Here is a 20,824-nt window from a genome sequence, read left to right as displayed (position 1 = left end):
TGATCAGTGGCAAAGAGGTATGACATACGTATGGAATTAGCTGTATGACTGCGAAGTCGATCCATACAGTGATATCAATGTATCACTGCGAGCTGCACCGTCGTGATGTCTTTGCGAGTTTATTATGGAATTTCCGGATTCCATGATTTGTCTGAGCTGAAGCCACTATCTCTATTAATTAAATTCATTGCCAACCAAATTTCAATTGCTGCTTTCGCTACTGAGTCCGAGAAAGATGAAGTTGAGGCTAAAATTTCGACATTATTGTACACCACGAGTGCCCAGTGACAGTGCAGTGCTCTGCCACTACAGATTTATTAGGTTGTAAGAGCTGGGTGTACCTGCGGTGCCCTGTGCCTCTCTCCTGGACTGTACGTGTCATTTGTCCGATGTTTGAACGGCCGCACTCACAGGGGATCTTGTAAACCCCAGGATTCCGAAGCACCAAATCATCTTTAATGGAACCCAGCAGTGCTGCTGTCTTTGGTGGAGGGTGAAAAATCACTTTCACTTTGTGTTTACTGAGGATCCGTCCTATTTTTGACAATAGGCTTCCCACGTATAACAGAAAAGTCATGGATTAAAAACTTTCCATGTCTTCTTCTGCTTTTCTTATTTCGACTGTTGGTTTCATTTGTAGTACCTTATGTATCTGCTGTGGAGAGTACCCGTTGGCTTCAAAAACTCTTCTGAGGTGTAGAAGCTCGTCAGCAATGACGTGTGCTCTGTGTACCAGAGTTCTGAGTACACTCATCATCTACGAAGGACGGTGGCAGCTATTTGTGCGTAAATATCCCATGCACGTGTCATACCTCTTTGCTGCTGATCAATGTCTGTGGCACCTCGTATATCTGTGGCCGAATGCGCAGTGGTTGCGGTCACCTCGGCTGGTCGGTGTTCAGAAGAAGTGGAATGTATGCGGCTGCACACCCGAAATTTGATGGAAGAGTCAATTCTTGTCCCACCATTTCTGACACGTATTCCAATAGAGACAGGTCCGGAGATAGTGGTGCAGGCGAGGAAAGTGGCTGCACGTCTTACAGAGCACAGATCACACGGAGTTCCACAGGCACTGTGTGGGTGAGCATTACCGTGTTGGAACGACACGTCACTTTCCCGTAGCAAGAATGGCAAAAGAACGGGTCTGACAACATTATGCACATATCGAGCGCTTGTCAGTGTCCCCTCCAGGAACACCAAAAGTGAAAGAATGTTGTTGTTATCACACCTCAGACCGTAAGGCCTGGGGTGAGATTAGTGTGTCTCGGACAAATGCATTGTACTAGGCAGCACTCACCTAGTGTCAGTCTTTTAGACATTTTCTCTGCGTGCAGATATTCCACTGGTTGCGGTTTTTTGTTCCATCAAGTGGAGATGTAGATGGTTAATAAGAGCTTGCAATATCAATTTTCTATTTCATAGTTTTACATTGGATTTTGTGTGTTCGATAACCTTTGGGCATAATTTTATAAATGGCTTATGTTTTCCCTGACCATATTTGGAATTACTGTGTGAGAATTATGCTCTTTCAAGGATTGTAGGTGGTGCAGACACATTGTATGGAGTATACTACAACTGGTAAACATTATGAATCAGATTATTTTTAACATATTTAACCATTGTAGCTAGTAATGCTTAGAATCCTTAACAAAGTTTTTCTGCAGACATTGATCATTTAACACGCATTCTAGTGCTTTGTGGAACTCCAACTAAGGAGACAATTGATAAAATAACAAGTGAGGAGGTAACTGTCATTAGCTAACTTATTTTTAATAGCTATTTTTACAGTTTTATTTTGCATTTTGTAAATATGTTTGTAATTCAGGTAAATCACATGATGCTTTGTTTGCTTCTTGTCTGTAAATTGTAAAGTAATGTAAGTAACGTGGTATACGTTCTAACTTATTTCAGTATGTGCATGCTGCTGGCATACATTATTACATAACAATTGTACAGTGGTGAAAACAGTTAACTCAGCGGAGGTATCAACCGTTGTAGGAAGAGATGCTTAGAATATGTTGAAATATATTCATATATTTGTTGTGTATCCATATGACTTAGTGTGTGAGATAGTTTTTGGACTAGTTAAATAGTTCGCAGTCTTGCAAAGCTTCAAAAGTTAACGTTTTCCTGATAGTTCACAATGATCATAACTGGCCAACACTGATTCTCACCTGCTGTCAGGATTTGATGAATTTTTGGAGAATGTTATACCACTTCTCAAAGAGGGGTAGCTTAAGTTCTGGGACAATCATTAGAGGTGTTGTGTAGTACACTGCACCTTCCTAATGAATCACAGGCATGTTCAATAAGATTCCAGTTCAGGGAGAATGCTTATCATTATATTAACCTCCTCACATCACAGTTTGTTCTTCAGTTAAGCTCTGTGAGATGAAGTGTTATAATGTTACTGTTTGCAAGGCTCACCGCAGTTGAGTTTCACTGTGGCATATTTCCAATGAAATGTGAGCAAGAGTTCTAATGAAATGTGAGCAAGAAGTAGGAACTGCTACTCATAAACAACAGTACTCTGTTGTTGTTTTAATGCTTCTAATTATTTGAAAGCAGTCCTACAATCATGACTATTGACATTAGTTAATCTAATGCTTTGACTGACTATTGTTGTACCAGATTCCAATAAATTGCCCAGCTGTGATGTGCGATGTTTAATCATGTTGAAGGGAGCACAGGCATTAACATACCTGAATCCTAAAGCACCAGTACTTGAATAATACTCAGCTTGTCAGTCATTTGTCTATTTATTATTTGTGTGTGAGAAAACAGCCATTTATGCTTTCCTTTAGTGATTCTGTGCTGTTTTGCTTTAAGCTGTTTCAAGCAGTATATGCTTCTCAGAATCCATCAAGATATATTTACTGATCCTCTAATCAGTTTGATCATTCTACACATGAGGCAGTTCTCAGCTGTCTGCTGTTATTGCCAAAATATGAGGGAAAAGTTTGCAGTATTTCACAGAGAAATAATATAATTCTCTTTCAAAATACTGACAAGTCCCATGAATGGAAGTTCCCTTGTCGAAATTACACTGGTTCATTATGACTGTTGCCAATCTGGGCAGTCAGAATCAGGAAGTCCTCAAGGGTATGTAAGACTTCTGCATCATTCTGGAAGTAAAACACATTTTGGGAGCTGTTCTGGCCATTCTGGGAAATTGAAAAATGTATTAGTGTTCTCATTTCAGGTGGATTGTGGGGGTTTCCCTGTAATAGTTGCTGAGCAATCAGTCTTCCATGACAAGCAAGCTCTGGGGCTGAGTAAGGCCAACAGCAGATAAATCAGGAACAAGCTGGAATTTGGTATCAGAAAGGAAACTGAGATCTTCAGGCCTTATAGGAAATCGTTATGGCCTCTGTTTAGATTTGATCTAGTTGATCATTGCCCTTAATGGTGTACAAAATGAGTCAGGTTTGGAAAAAACAAGACACTGTCAACGGCTTTTACATGATATGTGTGTTTTGAATGTCATTTTATTTTCCAAAATTTAACTCGTAATTATAAAGACTAATATTCGAACATCCATGAACATACATTGCCCAGCCCATAAGAGAACCTGATACATCCATATCCATTTGGTAGGAGACAGACAGATATTAATCTGCATATAAATAATGAGCTTGTTTGGTATTCAGATGCTGGTACCATCTTGTCTTGATAATGTTTGTAGTTGGTGTATCACCTATGGAAGGCAGATGTTATCTTGCAAAGTAGGTGTGGCAGATACTAAGAAATAAAATATCATGTGGCAATATGCATATTCCTTGTTATGGTTCAGTCAGTTGTGGAGTACGTATTTTAAAAAGCGACCAGGGCAAGAGGGCCACCTTGGATGAGAAATTTTTTTTGCTGTTCTTGCTGTGAGGGATACTCTATGTATGTGTGTGGTTTTAAACAGTGGCTTCATGACTGTACCACATATTACACCTAAGTCCTCTGGAGGGTATACTCCTGTCCATTTATAAGTGGGTTGTAACAGGTGCTGTAGGTGAATGAGGAGTGTTATAACATTCCAACTATTATGTAGATTCTGTTTAGCAATATGAGTAATTGACATCCATACCCCGTTTTGCAATATGTTGCAACTTCAGAGTCTTAAATGATTGTCAGAACTTTTTCAAGGTGGTATTGAATAGCTTCATTCCCATGGAGTGAATGTTTTTGTCTGGCAATACCAACTTCTCTAATCGAGAAGTCCTTGTTATATTGTTGAGTCACTGGGTATTAGCAATTAAAGGGAAATTTCCTGAAAAGTGTGAAAATGGTACTGTTTCATTGAATGGGGGCAGTTATGTTACCAGACCAGGTTTCGCTTCTTTAGATAGTTTGTGCAGGAATTAGATCTTTTATCGTAGTTCTGATTGGTGCTGTTGTTACTGAAGTTGCAGAAACTCAGTTTATCCTTAATTCACTATTATTGCTAATCACAAATTATGGGAGCAGAGCAGATTCCACTTCTTCCAGTAGTTTGTGCAGCACTTGGATCTTCTTTTGCTGTAGTTCTGATTGATGCTGTTGTTGCTGAAGAAGTTGCAGAAAGTCAGTTTGTCTTTAATTTTCTCCTATTACTAATCACAAATACCTCTGCAGAGTAATTCCATTGTCAACAAATGTAACAATCCTACTGCCCATGAAGAGGCTTCTGTAAGATGCTATCAGCTTCTTGTCCTAAAGGATTTATGCTATAGTACACTATTAGGTAAAAGTATGGTAGTAATCCCATCTTTTGTAGTGAGAAAGATTTCTATTTACAAAGCAGGTAAGACTTAGCTTTCCCATTAATGTATCCCTGTGCTGGTGCCACCCCATTTTTTTTTCTGTTTCAATGACTAGAAGTTTCATACATTTTGTTTCACATAATGTGTTTCCATCGATCTTTCTGTCTGGTACTGTAAGTCAGTCTCTCTCTCTCTCTCTCTCTCTCTCTCTCTCTCTCTCTTTTTGCATAGCATTGGTTTTTGTAGGGTTAAAAGCTCAGATGTTTGCCATAAACCATTTGTAAGATTGTTTCACTATTCTCCTGACTGTTCAGGTACGGATGTGTTTGGGTCTTTCATTGATATAATTTTACCACCCGCAAGCATAATAGTATTTGTAGGAGTGAGCCAGATCAGACTCTTTATTTAACATTACTCCAGTAAAAATTAATTTTTATTGCTGTGTTTTTTTTTAATATCATCATTTTGAGTATGATTCCATCCAAGCAAAGGAGATATCTTTAATGCCAAAATTCTGTAATTTGCCTAGTAGAGTTTTATGATCCACAGAGTATTGAAGACCTAGGCGATGTCACAGAAAATGGTACTGGGGTAAATTTTCTTTAGTTCTACCAGACCTGAGTTCATGTGATCTTTTATTGATTTGTTTGTTGAGAAGTCCTTACCGAAGCAAAACTGTGCACCTTTTAAAGGTTGTCAAAAAAGTGGTTCAGTATTCTGTTATTAACTAGCTTCTCTAAAAAATTTTGAGAGTACATGGAGGAGGGGAATACATTTATAATTAAGAGGTCGCTGTTTATTCCAAGCTTTATAATTAGGTGTTACCATTACATAGTTTAGTATTTCAACAAATACACCTTTACACATTGAGTAATTACAAAGATAACTCAAGGAGAGCACTATCAAGTACTGTAGTTGATATATCTTCCAGAAGAGCTATAGCTTCTCAGTGACATAAAGCTTTCTGTTATCTTTCCAGTAGTTGAGTTCGCAAAAGTTATGCCCGTTGTGGGAATATGCAAGGCCTGCCTTAGTAAATCTCATGAAATCATTGTTGATGATATATTTTTGTCCCATTGCTTTCTACTACCGTTAGAAAAAAATTAATTTAGTGGTCAATAATTTGAATCTAATGTCATCTGTCGTAGCATTGTTGTCATCAGGGAACTGAACGTCATTAGCCTTATGAAGTTGATTCATTTCATGCTTGATATCTTCCTGGCACAGGATAATTTGATCCCAGTTATTACCCAAACTTTCTCACTGCTTACACACTGTCTGTCCCTGATTTGTTGTAAAAGGAAGTTCTTTCTATTGCCAGAATATTATAAGGAAAGTATTACATTCCTATTATGTGCGCGTGGTTAACTTCTTTACATTGTCTGTCTACTAAATTCTCTCTCTATAGTGTTACAGAATCAGCATTTATGCTCACATGAAACTGTACTTCTTCCTTCTTAGCTAAACTAAGTTGACAAGGGTGATCCATTGCTGCTATTTGATCATCATCATCAGGCAGATCATTTGTTGTGGAACCACATATGCTTCACGACACACTTTTGGATTTAAAAATAAATTATCATCTGCTGTTGCACTATGTCCTTCTGATCTTGTTGTCAGTGTTACTGTGGTAAACAGACCAAAGCTGGATGTCAGTAACTTTAGATGCCCACAATTAGTACTGTCAGAGATGAACTCAGTATTGAAGCCACAAAATACTGCAACTTCTCAATTACTTTTACTAAGTCTCATTAATATTATCTCTAATTGCATGATAAATATCAAAACAATTCCTGTTAAGGGTCTGTACACTATTAGACTTGCTATGCAGGTCTTTGTGATATAAGCCAAACACTGCACTGGGAATAGTCAGCTCATTAACACCCCCCTGCGGGTTCGGGGGTTAGAATAGTCCCGCGGCATTCCTGCCTGTCGTAAGAGGCGACTAAAAGGAGTCTCAACTGTTTCGGCCTTTAATGTGATGGTCCCCTAAGGGGTTTGACCACTCCATTTCTAAATTTTTCCGTTAGTGCGTACCATTTGGGGAAGGACACCTTACGTGGTGCATCTTAAATCCATCTTGCCCTAAGATCTGGCACACCTGATTTTTCTTGGAGTTGGACTTACATCGAGCTTCCGGCCACATCCACTGCAGTGTGCTCTGGGTGGCATACATTCCCTCCAATGTGCTCTTCCATCTTTGCCCTCATAATGTACATGGATATTTCGACACCCGACATCCAGCACGGTAGCCAGTCCGTTGTGGTGGGGTCGTCATGTACCCTCTTGGTGGTAGGCCCCTGACTACACAGGGATCGCACTGCTGATGCCTGAGCTGCTACCTCCCCACGTATGCCGAGGAGTAGATGCCTATCCCTGTGGGGCATCGGGACTCCCAGCAAAGGCCATCCTGCCAGGTGGTCTTTGCTGTGGCTGGGTGGTGCCCGTGGGGAGAGCCCCTGGTCGGAGTGGGTGGCATCAGGGCGGATGACCCGCAATGAAGCGTGGTACATCATCTCTCGCTGGTGGGCCTCCACCAGCAGTCTCTAAGCGATCGAGGTCTAACCTCAACGGCAAGCAATTCAATCCAAGATCATTTCCCTCCCTGGCCACTCCATGGGAGGAACACATGACTAAAGACAGCAGTGGAGATTATTCACCCCGGTACCTTGTCTGTACGCGGGTCGATGGTGAATCTTTTATGCAAACTAAGCCTCAGTTTTTTGTGGAGCATTTAGAGGACAAGTTCGGGGAGGTGGAGGGCTTTACCAAAATGCACTCTGGGTCGGTTCTCATCAAAACAGCATCCTCCTCCCAGTCACGGAGGTTGCTCACTTGTGACAAGTTGGGGGATGTTTCCGTCACCATCACTCCCCATAAAAGTTTAAACATGGTCCAGGGTATTATATTCCACAGGGATCTTCTTCTGCAGTCCGACGATGAACTACGCACCAACCTAGAACGACGAGGTGTTCACTTCGTCCGGCGCGTCCATCGGGGTCCGGTGCCTTCATCTTCGCCTTTGAGGGTGATGTCTTACCCGAAAAGGTTAAGGTGATGGTTTACCGTTGTGATGTGAAGCCATATATCCCTCCTCCGATGCGGTGTTTTAAATGCTGGAAGTTCGGGCACATGTCATCTCGCTGTACTTCCAGCATCACGTGTCGGGATTGTGGACGTCCTTCGCATCCTGATACTCCATGTGCCCCGCCTCCTATCTGTGTTAACTGCGGAGAACACCATTCCCCCTGCTCGCCGGACTGTAGGATATTCCAGAAAGAAAGGAAGATAATGGAATATAAGACCCTGGACCGCCTGACCTACCCCGAGGCTCGACGGAAATACGAGCGGCTCCATCCTGTGGCGATGACGTCAACCTACGCCGCTGCTGCAACGACGGTTCTCCCACCATCACGAATCGGCTCTACGATCGGTCAGCATCCACCAGCCCCCTTGCTTGTGGGGGGCACTTCACAACCTGTTGCTCCTGCTCCATCTACTTCAGGAGCAAAACCCCCCCCCAACAATCGGGGGCATCAGTTCCCCCTTCCCAGCCGGAGAAGCGTAAGACTTCTTCGGCTACTCTCGCAAGGAAAGGGTCCCTTGGGGACCTCCCTTCGCAAGTTCCGACCAGTGGAAAAGCTGACCCCCGCAAGTGGCTCAAACAACCACCAGTCCCTGGTCGTAGGGCCTCACGGTCGTCGTCCGTCCCTGAGGCTGACACTGTAAAGCCCTCCAAGCCTGAACCACCGAAGGCACAACGAGGGAAACAGAAACAGAAACAGAAGAACGTCCCCAAGAATACCGACATTGCGGTGGCACCCGTCCCGCCGCTTCCTACAAGCTCTGCGTCTGAGGACGAGGTGGAGATTCTGGCGTCCGCTGAGGACCTCGATCTCGCCGGTCCCTCAGACGCCATGGATAGCACTAGCACAGGTGCTCAATCGTAGGCAGCAGGTGACCCAACGGCGTAATCTGCCTTCCCAGTCCCGTCACACCTTTCTCAGCCATGGACAACACCATCCTCCAGTGGAACTGCAGCGGTTTCTTCCACCATGTAGCTGAGCTCCGCCAACTTATCAGCCTTCACCCTTTCTTCTGCATTGCACTTCAGGAAACTTGGTTTCCAGCAATGCGAACCCCCGCCCTCCGTGGCTATCGGGGTTATTATAAGAACCGGGCAGCTTATGAAAGGGTGTCTGGTGGCGTCTGCATATATGTCCTTAACTCTCTTCACAGCGAGTTTGTACCTCTACAAACAGCTTTAGAGGCTGTCGCTGTTCGGGTGTGGACGCCACAGGCTGTTACCGTCTGCAGTCTTTACCTTCCACCGGATGGTGCTGTTGCGCAGCATGTCCTGGCTGCTCTGATAGCCCAATTGCCGCCACCTTTCTTGCTACTGGGCGACTTCAACGCCCATAACCCTCTGTGGGGTGGTTCAGTGGCGACAGGTCGAGGTGCCACCATTGAGCGTTTATTAGCACAGCTCGATCTTTCGCTTTTAAATGATGGTTCCTCCACCCACTTTAGCGTGGCGCATGGCACGTACTCCGCCATTGACCTTTCCATCTGCAGCACTAGCCTCTTACCGTCTGTCCAATGGCGAGTGCATGACGACCTGTGTGGTAGTGACCACTTTCCGATCTTTCTGTCACTACCACAGCGTCACTCTTCTGGGCGCCCTAGCAGATGGGCTATGAATAAGGCTGACTGGGACTTGTTCTCCTCCACTGCCGCTATTGAGCCTCTCTCTAATGATGACATTGATGCGGTGGTTCAATCGATCACCACCGACATCGTTACGGCCGCCGACTCTGCCATTCCGCATTCCTCTGGCTCCCCTCGGCAGCGGACTGTGCCTTGGTGGTCGCCTGAGATCGCTGAAGTGATTAAAGATCGCCGGCGGGCGCTACAGCGTCACAAGCGACATCCATCCATAGACCACCTTATCGCCTTCAAACGGCTGCGTGCACGAGCCCGCCTCCTTATCCGCCAAAGCAAGCAGGAGTGCTGGGAGCGGTATGTGTCCACCTTTGGCCTCCATGTCTCTCCATCGCAGGTCTGGGCTAAGATCCGACGCCTCTACGGCTATCGGACCCCTGTCAGCGTCCCTGCGCTCTCACTGAATGGAGCAGTTTGTACAGACTCCGACGAAATTGCCAACAGCTTGGCAGAGCATTTTGCTCTTAGTTCCGCTTCCAATTACCCACTAGCCTTCCGCTCCATTAAAGAGCGGATGGAACGTCGGAGCCTTTCGTTTCGCACCCACCACCGAGAATCTTACAATGCTCCATTCAGTGAGGGAATTTCGCAGTGCCCTCGCCGCTTGCCCTATACCGCTCCCAGGCCAGATCGCCTCCACTGTCAGATGCTGAAACACCTTACAGTGGACTGCAAGCGATGCCTCCTCGACCTTTACAACTGTCTCTGGGTCGAGGGTGAGTTTCTGTCGCAATGGCGGGAAAGCATTGTCATCCCATTTTTGAAACCGGGCAAGAGCCCTTTAGAGGTGGACAGCTACCGCCCCATTTGCCTCACCAACATTCTTTGCAAGCTTCTCAAACGGATGGTGAGCCGGCGCTTGAATTGGGTACTGGAGTCTCGGGGCCTTATGGCTCCATCTCAGGGTGGGTTCCGTAAAGGCCGCTCCGCCGCCGACAATCTGGTGAGCCTGGAGTCGGCCATCCGTACTGCCTTTGCCCGCCGTCAGCACCTGGTCGCTGTCTTTTTCGACATGCGGAAGGCGTACGATACGACATGGCGTCATCACATCCTTTCTACGCTTCATGGATGGGGTCTTCGGGGCCCTCTGCCGATCTTTATCAGAAATTTCCTGTCGTATCGTACCTTCCGCGTGCAAGTCGCGGCCTCATATAGTTCCTCCCACGTCCAGGAGACCGGTGTGCCACAGGGTTCTGTTTTAAGTGTCTGCCTGTTTTTAATAGCCATTAACGGGCTCGCTGCGGCCATGGGAAATTCTGTCTCCGCTTCCCTGTATGCTGACGACTTCTGCCTTTACTACAGCTCTACTGGCATTGCAGCTGTTGAGCGTCAGTTACAGGGCGCTATCCGCAAGGCGCAGTCTTGGGCTGTAGCTCATGGGTTCCAGTTTTCGGCAGCCAAGACCTGCGTTACGCATTTCTGCCGGCGAAGTACTGTCCACCCGGAGCTGCGGCTTTATCTTGCCGGCGAACTTCTTTCAGTGGTGGAATCACACAGGTTTTTGGGGGTGGTTTTCGATGCCCGGTTGACTTGGCTGCCTCATATCCGGCAGCTTAAACAGGCGTGTTGGCAGCATCTAAACGCTCTGAGATGCTTGAGCCACACCCGCTGGGGCGCCGACCGATCTACCCTGTTGCGGCTCTACCAGGCGTTAATCCAGTCCCGTCTGGATTATGGGAGCCTGGCTTATGGCTCAGCATCCCCATCTGCGTTGCGGGTGCTGGACCCAATTCTCCACAGCGGGATACGCCTTGCCACTGGTGCTTTCCGCACCAGCCCTGTGGACAGCATACTAGTGGAGGCAGGTGTCCCTCCACTGCGGTTACGACACCAACAATTACTGGCTGCTTATGCTGCCCATGGTTTTAGCGTGCCTGGGTATCCAAATTACCGTGTCCTGTTCCCGCAGTCAGTCGTCCATCTGCCAGAACGTCGGCCCCGGTCGGGTTGTCCGATCGCCGTACGCGTCAAAGAGCTCCTCTCTGGGCTTGGGTTTTTCCCTGTTCCACCTCCTTTCCGGGCTCCTCTGCGCACGCCCCCATGGTGTGTGCCCCGCCCTTGCCTTCGGCTCAACTTGGCACAGGGCCCGAAGGACTCAGTCCCTCCAGAGGCCTTCCTCCGCCGCTTTTATTCCATCCTCGCCATGTATCAGGGCTCTGGCATTGTTTACACTGACGGCTCGATGGTTGCTGGTAGAGTCGGTTATGCGCTCACTCAAGGGGACCATTCCGAACAACGTTCCTTGGCAGCTGGCTGCAGCATTTACACTGCTGAGCTGGTCGCCATCTTTCGAGCCCTAGCGTATATCCGCTCCTGCTCAGGTGAGTTCTTCGTTATCTGTAGCGATTCCCTGGGCAGTTTACGAGTTCTCGACCAGTGTTTCCCTCGTTCTCGTCTGGTGATGGCTATCCAGGAGTCCCTGTATACTCTTGACCGTTGCGGCCGCTCTGTGGTCTTTGTTTGGACCCCAGGCCATGTTGGGATCCCCGGGAATGAGAATGTTGACCGCCTGGCGAAAGAGGCCACCAGTCAACCACCTCTGGAGATTGGCCTCCCAGCGACTGATTTGCGGGCCCTATTACGCCGCAAAATTTTCGATTTATGGGACGCTGAATGGCGCAACCTGCCCGTACCAAACAAACTCCGTCGTATCAAGGCGTCGACGACTGTGTGGCAGTCGTCCATTCGGGTCTCCCGCCAGGAGTCTGTTGTCCTCTGCCGGCTGCGCATTGGGCACACTCGGCTGACACACGGCCACTTATTGCGCCGTGAGGACCCACCTCTGTGTCGCTGCGGCTCCGTTTTCTCTGTGGTGCACATTTTATTGTAGTGTCCGCTTTTAGCTGTGCTCAGGCGGACGTTCGCACTGCCTGACACGCTCCCTGCCCTTTTATCTGATGATCCTGCTATGGCTGGCTTAGTTTTACGTTTTATTCGGGCAGGGGTTTTTTATCATTTAATCTAAGTGTTTGTGTTTTATTTTATTGTTTTGTGTTGATTCTGGCTTTTGGCCTACGGTTTTAAACTCGGTTTTTAATGTGTTCTCGGTGGTTGACTTTTCCTTTTTTTGTTCTTATGGTCGGCCAGCCACCGTCACACTCTGTGTGATTTCATTAGTTTTGCCTGGTCTTTATCTCCGTTTCTCTTGTTCTGTGTCATCTGTGTTCTATTCTGTTAGTCGTTTTTCTTCTCTGTGGGTGTTTTTAGGATTTGGAAAAAGGGACCGATGACCGTAGCAGTCTGGTACCTTTAATCCCACAAACCAACCAACCAACCAGCTCATTAACATGGTACCTTCCAACCATGCAAAGAGCATGAGCTTAAATTTTATCCAGGAAGTCAAAAATGTGCACATAATAATGAATGGATTTGTCTGTACAGCATGGGTACCTGACAGTGGTGCATACATAAAAATGAGGTTTGCAGTTCACAGCTTCATGTTTTTAACATGCTGTGCTGGTCGGGATTTTCTCATGCAATGTCTCACTGCTTTACTGTATGATAGCAATGGTGCCAGAGGTACACATCACAGCTGATGTTCCTCCACTGTCTGTAACAGATTTGTATATTTATTCTTGGAATCAGACTGGGAAATAATATTCACGTTTCAGGATTTGAATTTAAAGAAAGTTAACTTTTGTTTTGGGACATTTTTAAAAACTGTAAAGCCAGCTGAAAAAATTAAATGGTAAATAATTCAGTTGAATTATATTTCATGAAGTAGACATTGGCCTCTTTAAATTATGGTTAACAATGCAGAAACAAAATAAGAACTAAGAACGTTGATTTGTAATCTTTTGTTTCTGCATTGAAATTCATAGATACTGTGTCATGTATCAGAGGCCCCACTGTCATCTGTATTGTTCTAGTTTTAAGTAATTTGTGGTTAAATTGTGTTTACTTTATTTCTGTAGGTATAATATATTTTTCACCTGTGTTTTTTCTATTTTAGGCAAGAAATTATATTCAGTCATTACCACCATTAAAGAAGAAAGACTTCAAAGAAGTTTTTAAAGGAGCCAATCCACTAGGTAATTTCTTTGATTTTTGTTGTTTTCCAGAACTGCGACTTGAAATATTATTAGGTTCATGTTCTAAGTGTAGTGCGTGCCATTGCGTACTGTATATCATTTCTCTTGGTTACTTCTGTACTTGCCCTTAAGAACCTTTTGTAGAGGTTCCCTCCTTGACTGGATGATGTGCATGTAGGTCTGCATCTACGTTAATACTCTTCAAACCGCTGTGAAGTTCATGTCAGAGAGCACTTAGCATGATACCACATTTCAGAGTTTCTTCCAATTTCAGTCCCATATAAAGCACAAGAATCGTGACTTAAAGGCCTCCATGTGTGCTGTAATTAGTCTTATGTTCACATTCCCTACTGGAGAGATAGATAACGGGATGAATAATATCTCTTAGTGTTCACATAATACTGGTTATGCAAACTTTGTAAATTGTCTTTCATGGGATAACTGACACCTATTTTCAGGAGTCTGCCAATTTAAATTTTTCAGCATTTCCATTCACCCTGTGAGTCAGGTGAACTTTTGAGATTTAGACACAACTTGATTTAAAGAACCCAGGTTGATAACACACTCGGAACCATGAAGGAACAGTAAATTTGGTAATGGAGGGATGTGTCGTGGGTTAAAATTGCAATGGAAGACAAAGGCTCGAGTACAGTATGCATGTTTAATTTTATGTAGGGTGTAGATATGCATAGATTAAAGAGCTTTACAGGGGATTGAGTAGTGTGGAGAGATGAATCAAACCAATAGTTTAGTGAAACCAGAATTTCTTAGCTGGACTGTGGTAAATTCTGTGAATACTCTCTAACTATAGCCTTGAGCTGGCGGAAGTGAGCACCATGCAGAGTAATAGCGTAATGTTGTCCATCATAGGGAACAGAGATCTTGACTGTACCAATGAGATCATAGAGCTGGTAAAAACCCTTCAAATTCAAAGAATGTTGTGTGCCAGTTGGGTAGAGGATTGTTAATATGAAGCAATTGTTACCAAGCTATCTGAGCGGCACATGCCAACTCTAGACATATAATGTTTATTCAGGTATGTTACACTTTGCTTGGGTCAACATGTATTTCCCCCAGTTATTTGTGGAATCTTAATGATTCTTATCTCCCTAAAAATACATCCAGCGGAATGGATGTCCTTTTTGGAAGCAATGTCCAACCAATCAAAAATCTTTGGCATGTAACCTCTAAGAACAGTGATGGTGAAGAAATCAATGAACTGTTGGCAGAATATATGCTATTACAAAATGTTTCCTTTATTCTGAAACATGTTATGGGGTCCTTTAAAAAGATCTCATCTTTTTTATATTCAAAAAGCTTTCAGTGTAATGCAGGAATCTTTTAAGTTGATCAAGAAATGGAACAGTTGTAGTAGCTACATCTGTGTCTCTACACACCATCCAATTAAGAATGGTGGAATGGCTTGGCAAATATGCATTAACCTGCTTAGCTTCACAATACCCAGAACTTTAACAAGAGCATTGTCATGCAGAAACCGAATGCAGCCGGATGTCCAAATTTTAAGATAAATTAGGTACTTATGATGTAAAAAACATAATGAAGTGGATGAATGGCGAGTTTTAAACAATTCTCACTTTCAATTGCCTGCAACGCACAAGTATTACTGGAACACGCCAAGACTGATCTTGTGTGTATTAAGTTAAATTTGTATATGTGATTTAAATGTCAACGTTAAGGGCGCATGACCGTAAATTGCAAGAGTGAGGCAGCTTAAGGTAGAGCAGTACATGAACCTCGAATCTTGTTCATCACTACAATTCTGCACAAACAGCATTGGAAATCGGACAGTGAGGCAGTCAGGAGTCATTAGTATTCATCTTTCATTAAAGGAAAGAAAATCTGGGAAATCGAGTTCACAAATTGAACTCTATATGATCTCAGGCACGTCAAGTCACAAGATTTTTCAATATCATTTACTACTGTGACTAAAAAAGTTTGTATTGTTATTCTAGTGCATTTATTGGCATCTACAAAGTCAGTGAGGGCTCTCAATTATCTGCCATCAACAGCTAGATATTGGTAAAAAGGCTGTTATTTTGGAAAAGACATGCTTGATATTCTTCTCCGTCTTTGCCCTGTCAGTGGTTTTACTTGATTGCTATTGACCCCATTGTTGATAGAATTTTAAAACTTGATGTACATCTACATGCACATCTATCCCTGCCAAAGTCATGCCCCCATATTCTTGTCCAGACATTTATCTGTTTTTCAAATTTGCTTTCTCTTTGTATAGTTTTAATTTCTTTTTTTCCTCATTATTTTTCTTATTCTATGGTCTTTGTCATGTGTAAGTTACGGTCTATTCTGCTCACCACTTTGGTTGCATGTTCTGTGTATCACTTGGTACTTTCCGAATTGCCAGATCTCTGTCTGTTGCTGGTATTTCTTTATCGGCAATAATCTTTTCCTGTTGTGCTGCGACGTTTGAGCCCAGCACCAAGGTGACGTTATTGCCTAAACCTTATATACCTTAATTTTATTTAAATGTTTGTTTTCATTTCAACAGGTGCAGCATCAGTATCCAAATGCCATTGAATTTTGTTTCTTGTTTAATATTTATGGACTGTAAACGCTCAGAAGCTGTGTAATAACAGTGATTGTTGGTGTAAAGATTGGTACAGTTGTTTCTTAACTTTAAATGTGTGGAAGAAACTACAGGAATAGATTACTTATTTTGTTGATTTCAGAAGTTTAGGCATAGATTTTAAATTAATAGTGGAGAAAAGATATAGATAATCTTTCATTCTGATTTATAGCCCTATTGTCAAGTAATGTCAGCATATATTTGTTTAAAGCTATTGACCTATTAGAAAAAATGTTGGAGCTGGATGCTGACAAAAGAATCACAGCAGAGCAAGCTCTGGGTCACAAGTACTTGAGTCAGTATGCTGATCCAACTGATGAGCCTGTTTCAGCACCATATGATCAGAGTTTTGAAGATATGGAATTAACAGTTGAACAATGGAAAGGTAACTTACGGCTTTCTTACTAAAGATCATTATCTTATCAGTTTTGTTGAAATATGTGTTTCATCATGTAGCAGTTCACATTGTTTTACTAGTTTGTGATTGGCTTCCAGAACTTGTCTACAAAGAAGTTGAAGAATTTGTACCTCAGCAGCTACCGCAACCACAGGAAGCTCCTCATTAGCTTATTTACATTGTTGGTGTGTAGTTATTTGTAGAAGCTGTGTGAAATCCATGTCTGATTCCCCCCTACCATGGTTGTGTTCATTGTTTATGGATAATGTGTAATATGTTTCTGTGGCAGTGAAATGTTTCTGTTCTTTCCTTTATTACTTCACTTCTCCTTCGTATTGTAGGTGATCTGATTTTAAATGCATGAGGTTTCTTTTTGCTCACACAGTAAATGTACATCATTAAGGAAGTACTTCAAGAGGAAGTTATGTGATAAAAGATGTAATTGTTTTATGTTATCTTCTCTAACATAGATGAATAGTACATGACAAGTTGGTCTAATGTGATGAGAGTTCCTGTTGTGGTAGGAATCTCCTGTACAGTTTTAAGCATTGAGCTTCCAAATTGTCCTTACAGATTTAAATTTCTGTACAGATTCAGTGAAACATATTAACTCAGACTTTTTCATTTATCTTAATGTACAATTTATTTTTGTTAAAATGCTTTGTCACAAAGATGTATGTAAATATGAAAGACTAATCTCTGTGCTATCTCACCACTTTCCCTCACCCATCATATTAAAAGTTTGAGAATGTGTACCGTGCAGTTTACTCAATAATTAAGCACTACAAAGCCCACAATCATTTTCACTGTGCTGAAAACAATTTTTTTTTTCTTCCTGTAGTAATCTTTCCTGTAAGACTTCATTTTACTATTACATTATCTGTCATCAATACTGCTGAAGGATGTGAAACTTGAGCATCTCCCAGTGTATCATACGTTCACATAACATACAAAAAATGCAGCCAGGTAACATGCTTGACAAAGGCCAATACTTCAACAAGTGAACACCGTGCTATTTTCGGGGCACAGATGAAACTGCGCAAAGAAGGTTAAATCCTCTGTGGATGGTGTTACGTCAGCCGGAAACAAAACACTGTGTACAGAAAGACAAAACAAACTGCAAACACCTGGGGGCGACACGCAACTATAGATAACCAATGCCACACATTACTGTAGTGAAGTATTTATTAACAGCAGATGAGGAAGTGTGCTAATTATTCCCTCTGTTGTTTGGTCAGGGAGAGAGCAGGATTCTACGTGAATTTAAGCAAAAACCTCTGTTTCTAAGGTGACTTCCCAGTTTAATCAATAGAGGTAGAGGTTTTTGGTTACATTCTGCCCAGAATCCATCTCTCTCCCTGTTCAGGGAACAAAGGAGTAGAGGTAACATTACTTCTGCACCATTTAGCAAAAACTTCACTATTGATAGTGTTTGGTGTTTGTTATTTTTGTTGATGCAAGTTGTTTACAGTTTGTGTTGTCTTTCTCCATATGTCATCTCTTCTATATAGTTGTTGCAACCCCGCCCACTGAGGGTTTAAGTTGCCATGTACATCAACCTCTAGTTTTTGTGCCTCAAAAATGTATTGTCCAGCTGTCAAAAGTATTGGCAGTTGTCGAGGACATTACATGGCCGCAGTCTGGCGGGAACACTGCCTAAAGCTATTCATTGTTTTAATCACAATAAACTTGTGAAAGTTTTCTGTCCAATTTTACATTTCTTTAGAATACATGAACAATGAATTATGTGTTAGTAGTTCTTCTAATGTGCAACTATTTCATGTTAGCTTAAGAAAATTCTGACAATTTTCAGAATATAACAATATGTGTTATGTTCGCGTAGCAATATCATTTATGCCCATGTATCATGGGACCTATTGATGTATTAGAACCAAAATAACTGTCTGTGTGGAACAAATTGTTTTATGGATGCTTAAACTTGTAGGATGCAAGAATTTCTGTGAAATGCTGACTGAATTGTGGCCTATTTATCACATTTTAACTAATTAGTACCTTGTCAGTGCAATCTTATTTTTTGAACTCTTTAATCTGTGGAAGTGACCAAGACAACACACATTGCTCTGTATTGCCTTCGTTGAAAAGGCAAAATTTCTAGAGGGAATTTTTTTTAGATTGTGTTGTACGATAATTTTTTTCCCAGAGCTCACAGTGTCAGTGAACTTTAATATTGCTTTTTTGATACTTTTGTAGTACTTGCCTGCAAAATATTTATGCTGGCACTATTATCTTCTTCGCAAGGAATGTTGTATTGCTTATAAGATGACAATAGAAAGGTATATTTTTATCAGATTGATTTTTAAACTGGTGCTTAAATATAAAAAATATAGTGTGGAAGCTGAAAATTTGTGTTGTATATACTTGTCACCACTTGATCATTAAAGAATGTGCATATTGTGCTTGTTAGCTTTGTGAATTGATAAATTGTTGCATTACTTGTATCATTTGACACTACAGCTATTTGTGGCCTACTTAATCTGTACAACATGTCAATTGTTTGCATGTCTTCAAGATTTCCAGAAAATTTAGAAAAATGCTAGAGTTAGATTTCTCAGTTTCCCATGGGGTGCTCTCCTAACACAGTTTACTGTGTAGTGATATTAATCAAAAGGTTTTTGCTGTGTAAAATCTTGAGTCACTGTTCCATAAATAGTATAGAATGGTTTTATCTCAAATATGCCTATATTCCTTAATTGTAAGATTGTCGTAGAGTTCTTGCATTTTAGAGAGTCAAAAGAGAGTTTTTAAGATTGTCATCAGTGCAGAGAATTTGGCCATGAAAGAATTGTAATGAAAATATCAGATATTTTTCATACATTAGTTTACAAATGAGAACTCCAAATGTGTAGCAGCACAAGAATTTAATTTGTAATTGGCCTTGTAGGGAATTTGTAATTGAATGTTAAATGATAGAAAACTTTTACTGCCTTGTTCTGGGTTTTTATAGATATATATTTTTCTTACATCACTTTTGCAAAGTTTATGAAGAAAGGTATCAGCTAAGAAGTCTTGTGTAAGATCTGACACTGTGTAATTATTTATGGGATTGAACTGAAAGGTTAATAGCTGAATTGAACTGAAAGGTTAATAGCTGAAAGATCACTTAGACTGTGTATTTGTTTCACAATCCATAATTTTGTAGTGAAATTTGTACAAGGCCTGTAGAGCAGTATTTTTTCCAGAAATGTTTTATTTTGTAAATATTTTATTAATGTTATTTATTCCATATTGGCAACAAGGTTGCTACAAATTTAAGTTACAAATGTGTCGCGTCTTGAATATTTTTTGTAACTATGTTCTGTGGATTTAATTTAAATGCAAAGCATTTTTTTTTTCAGAATTTAGGATAATATGAAAAATTGTTACCAGAAAAGAAGCAAGTATGAAATATAAAATAGAGATAACAGAGCTATCTTTTTATTGTAAATTATTTCCATAGTAACATGAAAACACAAAGAAAATATTATTTTTATACTTAAATGTATGTCTTGCAAAATATTGTATTATATGATAAAAAAATCATATGTTACTGAAAATCACTATGTTGACTAAATGCTGTTTTTGTTCCCAAATGTGCCTGTGACTGTAAGCCGCAATAAACGTAAGAATGGAGTTTTCATTGTTGTTTGAAAATTTGTAAGTTAATTTTTATACTTTCATTCACATCACCGTAAGAAGACAGTTAAACATTGAGCCCACCATTTATTGGTGCTGTGGGGATATTTCAGGATCACACGTAATTTTTGTTGGTGCTCCTCTGTCTTCCTTTCCTTCCTCAGATATTGAAAGTCGTAAATTAATAATAATGAGTGTCCAGTGTCCACGGAAAAGTCAGGGAATTCTTGGATTTTTCAACAAAAAAAAAAAAACTAGAAAAAGCTCAGTGTCCAATTCCCTTTTGGCCGCTCAGTACGCGCTTCGCTTTTCGGCAGAGCCTTCCACTTGGTTCTGTTCAGTGCTGTTATCCTTAAACCGGCCGCCGACAGGATTTCCCTATTCCAAACCCTCGTCCCCTTCGCCCCCAACCCCTGTCACAGTCCAATACAAAGGCCTGCCGGTTTCAAAGTCCCTTTTCTTCTACGTTTCACTGCCAGGCGCAAGAGCCGTACTACAAGCTGTTAAATTACGAAATAAACCGCACTTACAATCCGTAGTCTCTGTACAAATTGGAGAAAATATATAGGCAAGAAACCGTAATCACCACCCTCTCTCTAGTAATAAAATAAATTTGTGTTCGTAACACTTATGAAAATTATTATTCATAGACCTATCTAAATAATAATAACATAAAACGTATCGAGGCAAATAAAAAAATCGG

At 41.9% G+C, this 20,824-nt stretch overlaps 1 protein-coding gene across 2 annotated transcripts in view; it reads left to right on the top strand.

Moving 5' to 3' along the window:
- Positions 1-20,107, top strand: part of LOC126259359 (mitogen-activated protein kinase p38b) — a 104,177-nt gene extending 84,070 nt beyond the window's left edge. Inside the window, exons 7-10 of one of the 2 annotated variants that reach the window (XM_049956094.1) lie at positions 1,665-1,744; positions 13,408-13,486; positions 16,303-16,476; positions 16,587-20,107. In XM_049956094.1, coding sequence (XP_049812051.1) covers positions 1,665-1,744; positions 13,408-13,486; positions 16,303-16,476; positions 16,587-16,657 — 404 coding nt within the window. In that variant the 3' untranslated portion in view covers positions 16,658-20,107. The remainder of the gene's footprint in view (positions 1-1,664; positions 1,745-13,407; positions 13,487-16,302; positions 16,477-16,586) is intronic. The other variant, XM_049956092.1, reaches the window with a different exon arrangement.
- Positions 20,108-20,824: the final 717 nt, after the last annotated feature.

Source organism: Schistocerca nitens, chromosome 5 (assembly GCF_023898315.1).
Source record: "Schistocerca nitens isolate TAMUIC-IGC-003100 chromosome 5, iqSchNite1.1, whole genome shotgun sequence".
NCBI classification, from domain to species: domain Eukaryota; kingdom Metazoa; phylum Arthropoda; class Insecta; order Orthoptera; family Acrididae; genus Schistocerca; species Schistocerca nitens.
Note: the sequence above shows the minus strand (reverse complement) of the source record. Positions and strands in the feature narration are given on the sequence as shown.